The sequence below is a fragment of the Theropithecus gelada genome, chromosome 1 (assembly GCF_003255815.1).
Source record: "Theropithecus gelada isolate Dixy chromosome 1, Tgel_1.0, whole genome shotgun sequence".
NCBI classification, from domain to species: Eukaryota; Metazoa; Chordata; class Mammalia; order Primates; family Cercopithecidae; genus Theropithecus; species Theropithecus gelada.
In genome coordinates, this window is record NC_037668.1 from 189,029,776 (window position 1) to 189,044,797 (window position 15,022).

Genomic DNA, 15,022 nt, shown 5'->3' on the forward strand with positions numbered 1-15,022 from the left:
GTTCTGAGAGTCCCTGAATCATTTAAGCCCAGAGCACCTAATTGACTTGTTAATGTCTGTTCTCTGACTTGCTGTAAGGCTGCAAAGAGGTGGAGACTTCACGTAGTGTTAGAGGGCCTGCAATTCTCATAGCACGTGAAGACAGGCAGCAGCCCCTGTTCCTTGGAGGAGTGCCAGTGCCTGTGGCTGGGTCTGATGGAGCCATGCCATGGCCACCACAGGGCTCTTCTGTCCCTGTGTTCCTTAGGAACACCCTGGAAAGATGGAATGGAGCAAGGCAGCAGGGGACTCTGTGGCTGGAGAGTTCAATGTCTGGCCTCACAGAGGTCCAGGTGATGGCCCAGGCTCTGTCTGCTGATCCCTTGCTCTGGGAGTAATGATGGGCTAGGATCTCTGATTGGTACTAATTCTCAGGTTGGGATTTCCTTGTCTTCAGTGGCTTGTGGACGTGTGCTGTGTTGCACACATAGGCATGCTTCCTTTCTCTCACCCTGCAGGGAGCCGCTTCATCTTGCTGGAGGGGAGCCAGCTGGATGCCAGTGACTGGCTGAACCCTGCCCAAGTGATTCTCTTCTCTCAGCAGAACTCCAGTGGACCCTGGGCCATGGACCTCTGTGCCCGGCGGCTCCTGGACCCCTGTGAACACCAATGTGACCCCGAAACTGGTAGGCGGGAGCACCGGGCAGCGGGTAACTGTCAGAGAGATCATGCCTTTTGCAATCACTCCCTTGAAATTCAGACCATGCCTCCCAACTCCCTTGTCTCACTGCCATCTCGAGCCTAGACCATGTGGACTGCCAGCATGTGGTTGGGCCGTAGAACTTATTGGCCAAAACTGTGGTCGTTTTCTGGCAGAAGACTTGGAAGGATCCTAACTGTAGTTCCAAGCCAGAAAACTCAGTTTTAGGATGAGTTCCATAACCCATTTGTCACACAGCCAGGGGATATTTAACTACTAGGGCTAGACATTTTATGATGATAAAATTAATGCATGTTTATTATGGAAAACTTTTTAAAAATTAGAAAAGTTTATAGAAGAAAATGATAATCATCTATATTTCTATCTCCTGGATAAGTCACTTTAAAATTTTTAATGTCCTCCTTTCTGATCTCTTTTCTATGCATGATTTTTAGGGGCTTCCTAGAAGCATACTATGTCTAGTAGAGTTTTCCTGCTTTATTCACTTAACGTTCCATCATAACTTTTCCAGAATCATTAAATAATCCTCAAACACATAATTTTAATGGCCATTTGGTATTCCATTGTATGTCTATATCATAGCTCATTTAAACAGTCCCCTATTATTTGACATTTAGGATGCTTTAAATTTTTAATGTTTATAAATACTATTAAAATGAACATCTTTACACATAAATGCTAGACACATTTGAAGTTATTTTCTTCAGAAAAATCTTAGTGAGAGAGTACTGGGTCAAAGAGTAGGAATGTCTTCAAGTCTGTTATACTATCAAATGGAGCTGGGGTTTCCCTGAGGGAGGGTTCAAATTCTGGTGTGGCATGAATTAAAGCTCTCCCATTGCTTCTTGGGTTCCAATACAGCCAGGAGCATGGATCTCTTATTTCAGGCTGCTTTGCACTTTCACTGTAGAAGACATTCACCTACCGTAGTCTCTACGAAGACTTGGTTTTGGTAAATTGAGTACCACAAATAGATCCTTCCCAAAGAAGTATGATCCCTTAGAGCAAAGGAAAACGTTACAGTGATATCTAAGAATCCCAAGCAAAATGTTGCTGGAGTTGGGGCCGAAACCCTGGAGCTTTTTGTACATCATGTGCAGCCACCCCCTGCCAACCCCCTTTACCCCAGCCCACCACACTCGCATCTTCTTCAGGTGCTGAGGTGGAGAGATCTTAATAGAGGATGAGTCTAAGATAGCTAGCCCTTACTTCTGCTATAATCTATGACTAGATCCCTCTGGGAGAGTAGCAGGTAACTGAAACATCTAAAATTCACCATCTTAGGTGTTAAAGTTGTTTTATGTGGGCCCATCACAGAGATTCTAGGCCCCCATATGGAGGAGAAAGTACAACATTTTAAACATCTGAAGTCTAAGACTGTGCTTACTTGCTGCTCCTCCCACGCTGTCAGGCAAACACCAAACCAAACAGATGGGCTGTGTACCATGCCCAAAGTTAGTGTGCTTGGGAGAAATTGAAAAGAGCTAATCTCAGAGGTGGGGGCTCTCCATGCAACTGAGCTAGTCTCTGGTACCCTAGTTCTCCAGCTGGCTTGGATTGGAAGGATTTGGGACAATCTCAGTTGTTACACTCACTTCTGAGAGAAGCTTTATCCCCAGAGGAACTTTGGATGCTCCTACTCGGATTTTAAAGAAAAGGAAGCACCTTCAGTTACATGTGAAAACAAGAGATTGGTGCTTTATGATTGGAGGGGTCTCAATGATAAACTGCCTCTATGCTTTACATTCACATTTGAATTCTTTAAGAAGTTACGCCGGGCGCGGTGGCTCAAGCCTGTAATCCCAGCACTTTGGGAGGCCGAGACGGGTGGATCACGAGGTCAGGAGATCGAGACCATCCTGGCTAACACAATGAAACCCCGTCTCTACTAAAAATACAAAAAAATTAGCCGGGCGTGGTGGCGGCGCCTGTAGTCCCAGCTACTTGGGAGGCTGAGGCAGGAGAATGGCGGGAACCCGGGAGGCGGAGCTTGCAGTGAGCCGAGATCGTGCCACTGCACTCCAGCCTGGGCGACAGAGCGAGACTCCGCCTCAAAAAAAAAAAAAAAAAAAAAAAAAAAAGAAGTTACATGATTTGCCCAAAGTCCCACAGCTACCTAAAGCAGAGTCTGTGTTTTATTTATCATGAAATCTGCAAAGGTGGGCTTATAAAGGTTGCTTAATTTCCCCAGACATGTCAGATCCAACATATTTGTCATTCAAAACTATTTAAACAACAACCATTACTAAGCATTACTGTTCTGTGCACCAGGAAGCTGCTTGTCTACAGCAAAGCCCTCCCATCAACTCTTCAGTCCCTTCCAGATGTCTCATTTCTAATTCTTGCTGAAAATGACTTTGGGAAGCCCCTCCCCTGCTAATGGCTTCTCAGTATCTGTGACAATGAATGAATTTCCAATTGGAAAGACACAGAGGAAGACTAAAAATAAGATCCCAAACCCCAAGACAAAACTAAGGTGCAGCATCTTCATTTTGGGTAGCAGCTGAGAAACAATACTGCGAAGACTCTCCTTTTCATGAATGCTGGAATTGGAAAGCATTGGTGATGTGGTCATCCCACACACTCATCAGTAAGAAACTTTATCGCCTCCCACACTCCATCCCAGAGCCTTTCTCCCAAGAGCTGAGTGTGGGAATTGGCTTCAAGTCAAGTCGACGTTATTTTTGAAATCCTCTAGCTAGCTTACTTGGAAATGTCATAGTGTTGGGACATGTGCTTTCCCAGCCATACTGAGGGGTCTGCCCATATGGATGCATGGAGCTGTGCAGTGCACTTGTGTACTTTTACACACACACACACACACACACACAAACACACAAACACAGATGCTCAGTCACTGCAAAGGAGCAGCCTCCTGGTGCCTGGAGCTCTCCTCAGGCATCCTTCCTAAAAGCGTCCCCGAGGGAGTCTCTGTTTACCTGTCACCTGCACCATGCTCCAGAACACCAGGCGTGAGAGACACAATAATGCACTCCCAAAATTGTCCACATTCTCATCTCCAGGACCTACGAATGTGTCATGCTACATGGCAAAGGAGAATTAGTGATGCATATTTAATAGAGGTTGCTAACCAACTAGCTTTAAAACGGAGATTTTGGGGGAAGATTATCTGAGTGGTCACAATGTAATCACAAGTATTCTTAAAAGTGAAATAGGGAGGTAGAAGAGGAGGTCAGAGTGGTGTGATGTGAGGACTCAAGCAGCCATTACAGACTTTGAGAATGGAGGAAGGAAGCATGAGCCGAGGAATGTCAGCAGCCTCTAGAAACTGGAAAAGGCAAGAATACAGAAAATATATTCTCCCGGGTGACTCCAGAAGACCACATAGCTCTATAGACACCTTGATTTTAGCCAAGTGAAACTCATGTTAAAATTCTGGTAAGATAATAAATTTATGTTGTTTTAAACTACTTTGTTTGTGGTATACTTTTACTGTAGCAATAGAAAACTTATACACTAAGGCAGGAGAGAAAAGACAAAGACAGGCTGGGTGTGGCGGCTCACACCTATAATCTCAGCACTTTGGGAGGCTGAGGGAGGCAGATTGGTTGAGCTCAGGAATTCGAGATCAGCCTGGACAACATGACATACACCCCGTCTCTAATAAAAATACAAAAAATTAAACAGGCATGGTGGGTGGTGCAACACCTGTAGTTCTAGCTACTTGGGAGGCTGAGGCAAAAGGATTGCATGAGTCTGGGAGGTCGAGGCTGCAGTGAGCAGAGATTGGACCGTTGTACTCCAGCCAGAGTGACAGAATGAGACCCTGTCTCAAAGAAATAAATAAATAGAATAAAAAGAAAAGATAAAGATAGAAAAAACATTGTTTTGCTCCCTCTTTATATCTTTCTTGTGCAATTTATAGACCTTTTAAAGATGTATCAGGAATCTATGGAAGAACTGGAGCTGGAGAAAACTTGCTGATCTGTTTTTCATTCCAGCCTCCCTCTGTATTTCTATTCTAGCAACATGCTACCTGGGAGGGATGTAATGTACCTAGAGCACTCAGCCCAATGCATGGGATATACTAAGCACTAGCAAATGCTCTTAAGATCATCAAGTGCCCAAAGTCTTTCCAATTTGAACTTGGATGCACTTGAGAAATGGTAGGCTGGTACCCCAAGGTATGCCCGCCATTCCCAGTCTTCTGCTGAGCACTGTGACCTCTTCTAACCATTCTCATTCTATGACAATTTATGTTCCTATCATTTAGCTGTCTGGTAATTCAGCATGCATGTGAGTTAGGTTCATTGCATTGACAATTTCAGAAAGCCTACTGTGTGCCCTTCCAGGTCAGCTGAGACTGGTGGGAAATGCCTAGAAAAAAAATGGTTTTCGGTAAAAATAAGGATAGGTGATGTTTGAGAGCTCACTATGTGTCAAGCATTGTGTTTTACTTAGCTTATGGAATTGGAGCTTCACTGTAACACCATGAAGTAGATGGTACTCTTATCCTCATTTTACAGAGTTGTTGACTTATCTGCCCAAGATCACTTACCTAGTTTAATGACCTAGCTGGACTTCAAACTCAGGCTGCCTGACTCAGAACTCACACTCCTGACCATTATTCAAACCTGTTCCCACTGCTCAAGCTGCAGGAAAGGAACTAAGGCAGAAGGTTTAGAATTGTTTCACTTCTGTGTGACTGCAGCAGAGCCCCAGCCCCCTGATGCTTTGCCATTAGCCCCCTTTGCCAACTGCACTCTGACATTCTCTCCCACATGTCCCCAGGTTTGTAACCCCAGGTGTGCCTCTGGTTAAGTGGGGCTAACAGCAAAGCACTAGGGCTGCATGGCTTGATGCTCCCCGGATGCAGCCAGAGGTTGACTTTCCCTGCACTTTGCAAGGGTTTTTTGTTATGGTTGTATGTTTGTTTGATTGTTTTGGTTTTGTTTTTTTTTTTTTTTTTTTTGATGGAGACACAGACTACCTGGTTTCAGTGGCCTTTCTCTTTCCTCTCTCCCTGGCCTTGGTTCTGCCATATGGACAGCCCTGGAGGCTTCACCCACCTGCTTTATTTCACAGCCCCCATCAATCCTGGCCACAGACCCTCATTGCCCTTTTCAAGATACATAGCTTTTATGGTTCTGCAAGGAGCATAGGCTTCCCAGCTAAATTAAATTTTAATCTTTATCCAAGATGTTCACTGAAATCTCTTCTGTCCCAGGTCTTTCCATAGGCCAGACCCAACCATGTGGAAATGTGTAAACCTGTTGAGGGGCATCCGACCCACTTCCCAGGCTCAAACCAGCTGCCCTCTTCTTTGCTTGCTCTGAACCACTGCCTCTCTCTCTAACCTTCCCTGTTTTTGTTTGTTGGTTGGTGGTTTGCTTTTTACCTAATTTGGCAGGGTAGCTCAGTCTCGATTTTGTTCCTGATACCCAGATTGCCCACGCGTTCTACACTCCGTTCTGTGACTCCATTAAAGCACATTCCTTTAGGATGTTCTTTTGGCACACTTCCCTCTGACTCGCCTCCCAGAGTTGCTTGGGGCTATTTGACCCTGGACTTGCCTCTTTTCTGATGTCTCCGCTGGGAAGGGAGACCAAACAATGAGATACTACCCAAGTCAGATATCTTACAAATATTTCCCTTTTTAGAAGGAGCACACCCAATTTCATTTCATAAAAGTCAACCCCTACATGAAGCATAGAAGCGGCTGAGGGCATTTGGCCTTGATCTGCATTTTCCTCATGGAGAACTTATGGTGAGTCCAGCCATGTCTGAGGACCCCTAGCATCAAGGTTTTTCCTCAATCTTTGAATGAGATTTGTGCCTCAGTCCTTCAGCTGTAGAATGGGAAGTGCCCAAAGGCACTGTCCATCATCCAAGGTACCTCCAGGCATGTACTGTTAGGGTACCAAGCACAGATCAAGTGCAGCTGTCTCCAGACCCTGCACGACCACCTTTCAGGGCCTCTTCTCTTTGGCAGTGTGGTTGCCTGAGTGCTCCTGCAGGGCACACTCTATCTGGCTGGGCTCTCCTCCGTACCATGACACGTCTCTCCGTTGGAGTCCTATGTACACCACCATGGAGTCAGCGCCTCATGCGTTCCCGCCATCTGTCACAGCAGATGCGGAGACTGTAACACTTCTAGCTTATGAGGGCATCCAACACCCTTGTGGGGTCTTTAAAATTCACAGCTAACAGTCGGAGCCTGTGCTTTCACGAAACCCCTCTTAAAGTGAAGATTTAGCAGTTGGTTGCCATAGCAACTTCCCCCATCAAGTCTGAAATCCTTTCGTTGGAGATGGCCAAACTGGTTTTGTGGAGGAATACAGACGAGGGACACTTGGTGGGTTCCAGAAATGAGGATCCTGTGAGAGGCAAATTTTGGAGATCCTCAAAATCTAGCCTGATGTGTTTGAAAATTTCTCTGTTTTTTGGACTTTGGACTGTGTCTGACATTATGTGGAGGAAAGCTTTATTGGTTGTCGGCAGTATGCCCCCACATTGTAATGAGTGACGGAAGCCTCATAAGGAGATAATGACTACGAAGGCAATTTGAGAAGGTAAATGTGCTATACAAATGGTAGGTATTGCCATCATTAGGAAAATAAGGCTCGGCTTGAACTCTGAGTTGTTACTGCATTTATTTTTACATGTTTTGTGGTAACTAGGTATCAAATGAGGAAGAGAACTCCCATTTTTGTCAATCCCTAATTCTAGGCAAGGCAGCTAGCCAAGACCATTCTAAGAGTCAGAGTGACAGCTTTGACAAACTCCTAAGGTTACTTCCTGCTTCTAAATATCATGCCCATGGCTAATTGTCCACACAAAGACAACTGGGAGAGTATCTTTCGCAAAAGGAAACGTATATTTGAGACCTTGACCTATTAATTGGCTTACCTATCTGCATCTTGGGGGTGGGGTGTAAATATCTGCAAATATAGGGCACATCCTTTAATTAATTTATTTTCTACTGCACAGTATTTGTCAAAGACCTATTCATATGGGGGAAGACCAACCTCATTCCTTGTTTCTGCCCTGTATAGCTTATAGGCTAGCATCCATGCTTTTTTTGGAATTGAGAAGGTGTGAAGCCTTCTCAATGAAGCCAGGCTCCTGGTACTCTCTTCTTTTGCCCTCCCCAGTAATTGCCTTCTTTATCTTTCCTGTTATCAGACAAACAGCCTTCATCCACAAACCTTATCATCAGCCACCTAATTTCTTTTCTTTTTTCCCCCCCGAGACAGAGTCTCAATCTGTCGCCCAGGCTGGAGTGCAGTGGCGTGATCTCAGCTAACTGCAAGCTCCACCTCCCAGGTTCATGCCATTCTCCTGCCTCAGCCTCCCAAGTAGCTGGGACTACAGGCGCCCACCACTACTCCCATCTAATTTTTTTTGGTCTCATTTTTAGTAGAGATGGGGTTTCACCATGTTAGCCAGGATGGTCTCGATCTCTTGACCTTGTGATCCACCCGTCTCGGCCTTGCAAAGTGCTGGGATTACAGGCGTGAGCCACCGTGCCTGGCCTCATCAGCCACCTAATTTCAAGCTGTGTTTTTCTATTTTTGGCTCAGAGCTCCCTGACCATTTCTAGATATAGCTCAGTACCACTGAAGCCAATAAACTTGAACCTACTGTGGATCCAGCCCATGTGGAAGCCAGAAATCACCATGCAGGAGGCAATGTCCTGATCAAATACTCCCTGTGGGTTTTTGTTGTTTTTTTTTTTTTAAATGAGGAGGTTTTCACTCTACTTCTCAGCACATTGAGCTGAACAGCTGTGGGGGACAAAAATGGTGTGACCTGGTAGTGAGGCTCTGATGGACAGCCGCTTGTAGGTCAATCTTGAAACGAATGGCTAAGCTAAGATGCTAAAAAAAGCTCTTGCTCAGGCCCTATCCAATACCTTCTCCCTTAACTGTAAGGCCCCTTCACTTCGTTTTTACTGGGTTTTATCTTCAGAAAGAGAAAATAGCACTCAAAGCTATTATTCTATTTATATCATCTTAAAGTGTTTCTTTCTGGAGAGATAAAGAAATGGTATACCCATCATTTCACTAGGACATGGCACTTTTGTTATTTACAAATTTCAGAAAGTCACACTTTGCTCTTTCACAAGTTATAAATTAAACAAGCAGACATTTAAATAGTAGGAACTAGTGTTGTAGTATAACTGGCCTCAGTACTTTGGGCTACATGTCATTGCATAAAGAATTATCAATATAATGAAGCAGCAAAAATTTTCTTCAAAATCAGTAGTGAATAGAGCAATGATTCTTAATCTTTTGGGGATCGTGGATTTGCTAAATCAGATGAATGTTATGGGACCCTGCCTCAAAAAAACATGCATATACGCACATGTACAGTTTTGCATGAAATTCCAGAAGGCTTATGGATCCCTTGGTATACTAATGGAATAACAAATTATAATGAAACATAGTGATATCCTAAACAAATGTGGAATTATAGATGATTCTTCTGGTGACCCACTCCCAGATAATTAATTATTTTTACTTAAAAGCTAAAATGCAGAGTTCCTCTAAAACCATTGTAAGAGGTCTCCTGTGCATATAGTAGTTGTTCTATGAGCTAGCAGCCTGGCATGGTGGGAGAAAAAGGTCTGGAGTCAGACGGACATAGGCTCAAACATTAACTCTGCCACTCACAAGCTGTCTACAAGCCTTCAATTTTCTCAAGCCTATTTTTCCCATTAGCATAACATAGCCAATAATACTTACTTTCCAAGATTCCTAGAAATATTTGGTGAAATCATTCACTTATGCAGTCTTTAAACATTATTATTCATCTAGTATGTGCCTTGTAGTATACTGGGAATTGAGAAAATAAAGATGAAAAAGTCATTTTCCTCAAAGGATTGTTGGTCTTTGTGCTTACAGAACACATATAATAGGTGCTTTCTAAATATTAGATTCCTCTTTTATGAAAAGTATCACACACTGGAGAATGGAAAGATTGGTGGGAGTATCCATTCATGTGAGTGGTGGAGATGGGAGTATATGACATAATGGAACTTACTGTGTCACTCATGCTAATATTAGAGTAAGAGTTTACCCTGACTATTTCATGTTAATTTTTACAAACACAGACATGTTAATCAATTCCTTCATGTTTCTCTTTCTTCCTCCTTACCCTGCTTCTAAGGGGAATGCCTCTGCTACGAAGGCTACATGAAGGATCCAGTACATAAGCACCTTTGCATTCGGAACGAATGGGGGACAAACCAGGGGTAAGTGAAGGCATGACGACTTAGCTGGTTCCCACATGTCACTGCTCCTTACACAGACATGACGTGGAGCAACTGCATGGAGAGGAATAGAGCTAAAGGGTGGGTATATTCTGAACAGCAAGTGGGTAAAAATGTCACTATGCCTTTCCATATTTATACCATTCCAGTGACGTCCATATCATCTTTTTCTCCATTTACGAGTCAAGGGATGATGCCTCTGACTCGCAGCCCTGCGGCTTCCAGCTGGGATCTGAAAATCAAGCTGTCCCTCTCTTCCTTTTCACACTGCCGCCAGCCATGAGGATTCCACAGGCAGAATTTAGCTGATAATTTTGTTGGAGACACATGAAGCCACAGAGACTCCAATGTAGCTCTCCCAGAGCCCGATGAGCTTTGCAAGACTGACATGAGTGGAAATTTGTTTTCACCAGGACTGTCAGCAGGGGTGACATACAGAGACTCAGGAAGTACTCTGTGTTGAATAAGAGAGTATTTTTCCCTGATCCCCAATTACCATTTCTCAATGAGACTTGTTTTCCCCTAGACACACACGAGTGGGACAAAGTAGTTACCTTGTGTATTCCTTTTTTTTTTTTTTTTGAGATGGAGTCTTACTCTGTTGCCCAGGCTGGAGTGCAGTGGCGTGATCTTGGCTCACTGCAAGCTCTGCCTGCCAGGTTGACGCCATTCTCCTGCCTCAGCCTCCCGAGTAGCTGGGACTACAGGTGTCCACCACCACCCCCGGCTATTTTTTTGTATTTTTAGTAGAGACAGAGTTTCACCGTGTTAGCCAGTAGTGTATTCCTTTTTTGTTTTCATTTTTTACATTTTGAATGTTGTTATTGGGATAAAAAATATATAACATACAATGTATCATTTAACCATTTTTAAGTATACAATTCAGTGGCATTAAGTACACTCACATTATACAAGCATCCCCATTATTCACTTTCTATTGCCTTTTTGTTTTTTAATTGAGACATTGTCCTGCTTTGTTGCCCAGGCTGGAGTGTAGTGGCATGATAATAGCTCACAGTAACATCCAACTCCTGACCTCAAGCCATCCTCCTACCTCAGTCTCCCAAAGTGCTAGGATTACTAGCATAAGCCACTGTGCCCTTCCCTCTATTACTTTTTAAAAGCGACTTTCTACTTTCCTTTAGATGTTGAGAGTTTACTTTCTGCATTGGCTGGGTCCTGAAGGAGGGTGGGAGGAGAAGGGGATCAATAAATGTGAACGAATAAACTAATAATAGTAATCAGTGGAACAGGAAAAACTAGAAAGAAATCAAGGCAAAAGCCATCTCAGAATGGTTCCTTGGACTGCAAATTAGATATGTGTTTGCAGCTTGACAGGTGGAAAAAAGGAACCAATGTCATTTCAGACATTGCCATGGAGGACTCATGTCCCTGAGGTCAATGATCTACCCCTTCCATGTGATTCTGATGAGACCAAACCTAGAATATTGAATGTAGTTCTGGACTCTCAAAGCAATAAATATGGTGACAAATGGGTGAGTGTTTGGAGAAGAGCAATAAAAATGATTGAAGAGCCCAAGGGAGTGATTTATGATAAAGGGATAGAAGAACTCAACTCTGAGAACTTAGCTAGCTGATGACTAAGTCAAGGCATGATAGATGCCCATAGATGTTAGGGGAGGGCAAATGTTCTGGAACGGGTTGAAGTTGAGGGATAAGGACAAGAGAGAATGAAGTTAGAGAAAGGAAATCTGAGTCACAGGTCAGAAAACTTGGGGAAATCAAAATGCCATGAAATTTTTCTGTTCGTGAAAATGAAGGATTGCTCAGTTTGGGCAGAATTTGAGGTCATATCACAGAGAGAACCCACAAAATTTAGAGGAAGGTGTTTGTAAAAGGGCAGCTACATATGAGGCAGCCTGTTATTGAAAGATTGGGGAGAAGGGCAGGAGGTTTGGCTGACAGATGTGCAGTGGGATATGAGCGAATAATACTACTGGCTATTTAAATTCTATGGAGTCCCCTTACCGTCTTCGCCTCTGAAATGTTTGCATAGTTTCTGGGGATCCAAAATTTTAGCTTATGGGATGGCTAAGAATCACACTGGACTGTGGTTCTTACTAATTAAAATAGTGTAAAAACTGATGGATAACCAATCTCTGTCTCTTAGCTGCTGACTTGCTGCTGGAGAAAACAATGACAAAATATTTCACTTCTGCTCTGAGTGATCCAGGCTGGCTGGCTGTAGTGATTGGATTTGGTGGCTAATCGCTCAAGCCTCCACATCCCTAGCCTTGTAGACAGATCATGTGAGGATGGGCCTGACTTCACTTGATAATTGCATAAGCCTTCATCGTTCCCTCTGGCTGTATGTAGAGACAGTCTTAGGATGTAGACAAGAGCCTCAAGGGAAATGGTTGAGGTCCCAGCATAAGTGTCATTGAAAACAAGACAGGCTAAAGCAGTGAGTTATAGACTGACAGGAACATTAGCCCCAGGAAATAGACAAGAAGACCTAATCTGTCATTTCCATCTTTAATTTCCATTATTCTATGATCATCACTGTCTATGAGGTCTCATTTTGGACACTAATAAAATAATGGAGCAACTGTTAGGAGGAGGAAAAAAGTGACTACCTTGAGGATAATGGAACCAGGAGTGATAAGCAGTGTGAGTTTATATGTACACAGTATTTTAAAAAGTGCCAGACAAATGACTGTATTTTTCCTCATAAAATGACAAGGTAAGTGAAAAGTATAAAATGCCATACATCTTGATTTAAATCAGGGATCCAATGCCATGTTTCTTTAAATGATTCTCAAAAAAGTAATCGAAATTGGTTTGAACATGAAGACTGTCACTAGAATTGAAAACTGCCTGACAGATTGCCAACTAGTGATACGTATTGAGGTATTATGGAAAAATCAATGGTATGTCTGATTTTCCTGAATATTTTATTTAATTCTTCTGAAGTGGAGGTAAGCAGCCCATGTGTGAATGTTTTTCACTTCACATTCTTATATTACATATATTAAAATAGCTGAAGATTCCTTTGAAGTAGAACAACCAAATCCTAGGCCAGTAATAGTTAAAACAAATTCTTTAGTGAAATATCAAGGTCAAATGTACCAGGAGAAAAGTAAAAATAAGTCTTTATGACTTTCAGACAAGGAAGAAAATTGATCAAGGACACTAATACAAGAAGTTACAAATTGATTATTTTTTTTGAGGCAGAGGAATGGCACCTGCAACTTTACACAGCCTCTGCCTTGTTCTAGTTACCTGGTCCTGAATGTGCATATGTGTGTGTGTGTTTGTGTGTGCATGTGTGTGTATGTGGTGTGTGTGTGAGTGTGAGTGGTGCCTGTGTTGTATATGTGCACATGTGGTATATGTGTGATTGTATGGTATGTGTGTGTGTGTATGTGCATGACAGGAAGCCAGTTTGTTTATAGTAATTCTCTCACTGCTCCATCATTTATTCTCCTACTCATTTGTGTTTTCAACAGATACTCGCCCCATTACCTATTGTGGTCCAAGGTATGCTAGGTTGTTGTTTATAGAAGAAGACGTGGTTCCTGCTATGGAAGAGCTAACAGTCTACGTAGATAGTTGAAAAAGTAACAAGTAATTGCAATGAAATCTAAGACTTATTAAAATAAAGGTGTGAGCAAAAGTCTGTGGGATTGAAGTTTAAGGGGTGAGTTATGTGAGGTCAAAGAATATGGAATAGGGTTTCATGGAGAATTTGGATTGTGAACTGTTCTACTTGCCAGATAACAAAGGCCATTCTAAGCAAAGGGAACCAGAATGTAGAAAGGTATGGAGACATGAGAAACATGGTTTTTTCAGGAATGGTAAATTAAAAGCTCAATGTAGCATAAAAATTCACTTTACAGAGAGAGGACAAGAGGCTGGTAAGGTGGCAAAAGACTAGGTAGGAAAGAGGTCTTGTTTACTAAGGCTGTGGACATTGCAGCTCCAGTGCACAGGACCCTAGACCCACTAGCAGGAGGGAGGGAGGCGTTCCAGGTGTACTCTCACTACACATTACTTTTTTGGAACCTTTCATATTAAATTTAAATGATCCTAAAAAGCAAAGAAACAAACGCAAAACCTCTTGGGGTTATCTAGACTTTCATTTATCTGGATTATCTCAGTAAAACATAGTCCTAAAATTATCCTGTAGATAAAAGTCAAGACCAAACAACCAAGAATGACAGAAAATTGGAGACCATATGCAGAAAGCATGTGAATCGAGGAGGTTGCAGTCATTTCCTGGTGACTCCAGTTCTGCCACAATTGCTCAGGGAGAAATGAGGCAGGTTGAAACATTTGTGTGTTGGTCTTAGTGGTGAAGCTAGTCACTCCAGCTCAGCCAGGTGACAGGGTCCAGGTGGCAGATTACAAGATCATTGAATTCAGTGCACAAGAAGGTCCTATTCACTAAGAGTAAAAATAGCTTCAGAAAGATTTAAACAAAGTCACAGATGACAGATTTCTAATGGGTTATTAAAAGAACATGGAATGTTTGAGGTTACAGCCTTGGTCTTTGAGGTTGGCAACAAAATCAGTCATTCCCTGCCACAACATCCCTTGTGACCCTGCTGCCAGGCACAGGACCCAGGGTGGACAGGTCTTACCCCTGCACAGTGGCTTACCTTGTCTTCTGTCTCCCCTGTATGAATTCACTGAATAACTCCTCGGGCTGCCATCCCTGTGGCTGCATAGACACAGCCAGGGACTATTAAAGTCTGTGTTTGATATTTGTTTGCTAGGACAACAAGGACAAATTGGAAAATTTTCACAGAAGAGAATTGAAAACAATAAATGAGGTTGGAGGAGGCAGGAGAGATTGATTTACATGAAAATATTAGAGGAGGAAAAACAGATTTATGTAGCTACTTTGGAAATGATTATGAAAGACTATAATCATGTTTTTTTGTTAAGTTAAAAGTACACCCAAGGGCCTCTAGATACAATTTTCAGAATATCACAATTAGGTTAAATTCATGCATTTGAAGATTCCCATTAAATAATAGCCTGATTTCTTATTCTGGCATCTAAGATACAGAGGGCAATACCAAGGAGATTCCCCACTAGAGAGATATAAAATATCAGTGGAT

General features: G+C 42.8%; 1 protein-coding gene across 2 annotated transcripts in view; it reads left to right on the forward strand.

The window, feature by feature from the left end:
* ASTN1 (astrotactin 1) overlaps nucleotides 1-15,022 on the forward strand; it is a 321,704-nt gene that overhangs the window by 152,486 nt on the left and 154,196 nt on the right. For both annotated transcript variants that reach the window (XM_025363659.1, XM_025363650.1), the window contains exons 7-8: nucleotides 498-665; nucleotides 9,833-9,917. In XM_025363659.1, the coding sequence (XP_025219444.1) occupies nucleotides 498-665; nucleotides 9,833-9,917 (253 nt within the window). The remainder of the gene's footprint in view (nucleotides 1-497; nucleotides 666-9,832; nucleotides 9,918-15,022) is intronic.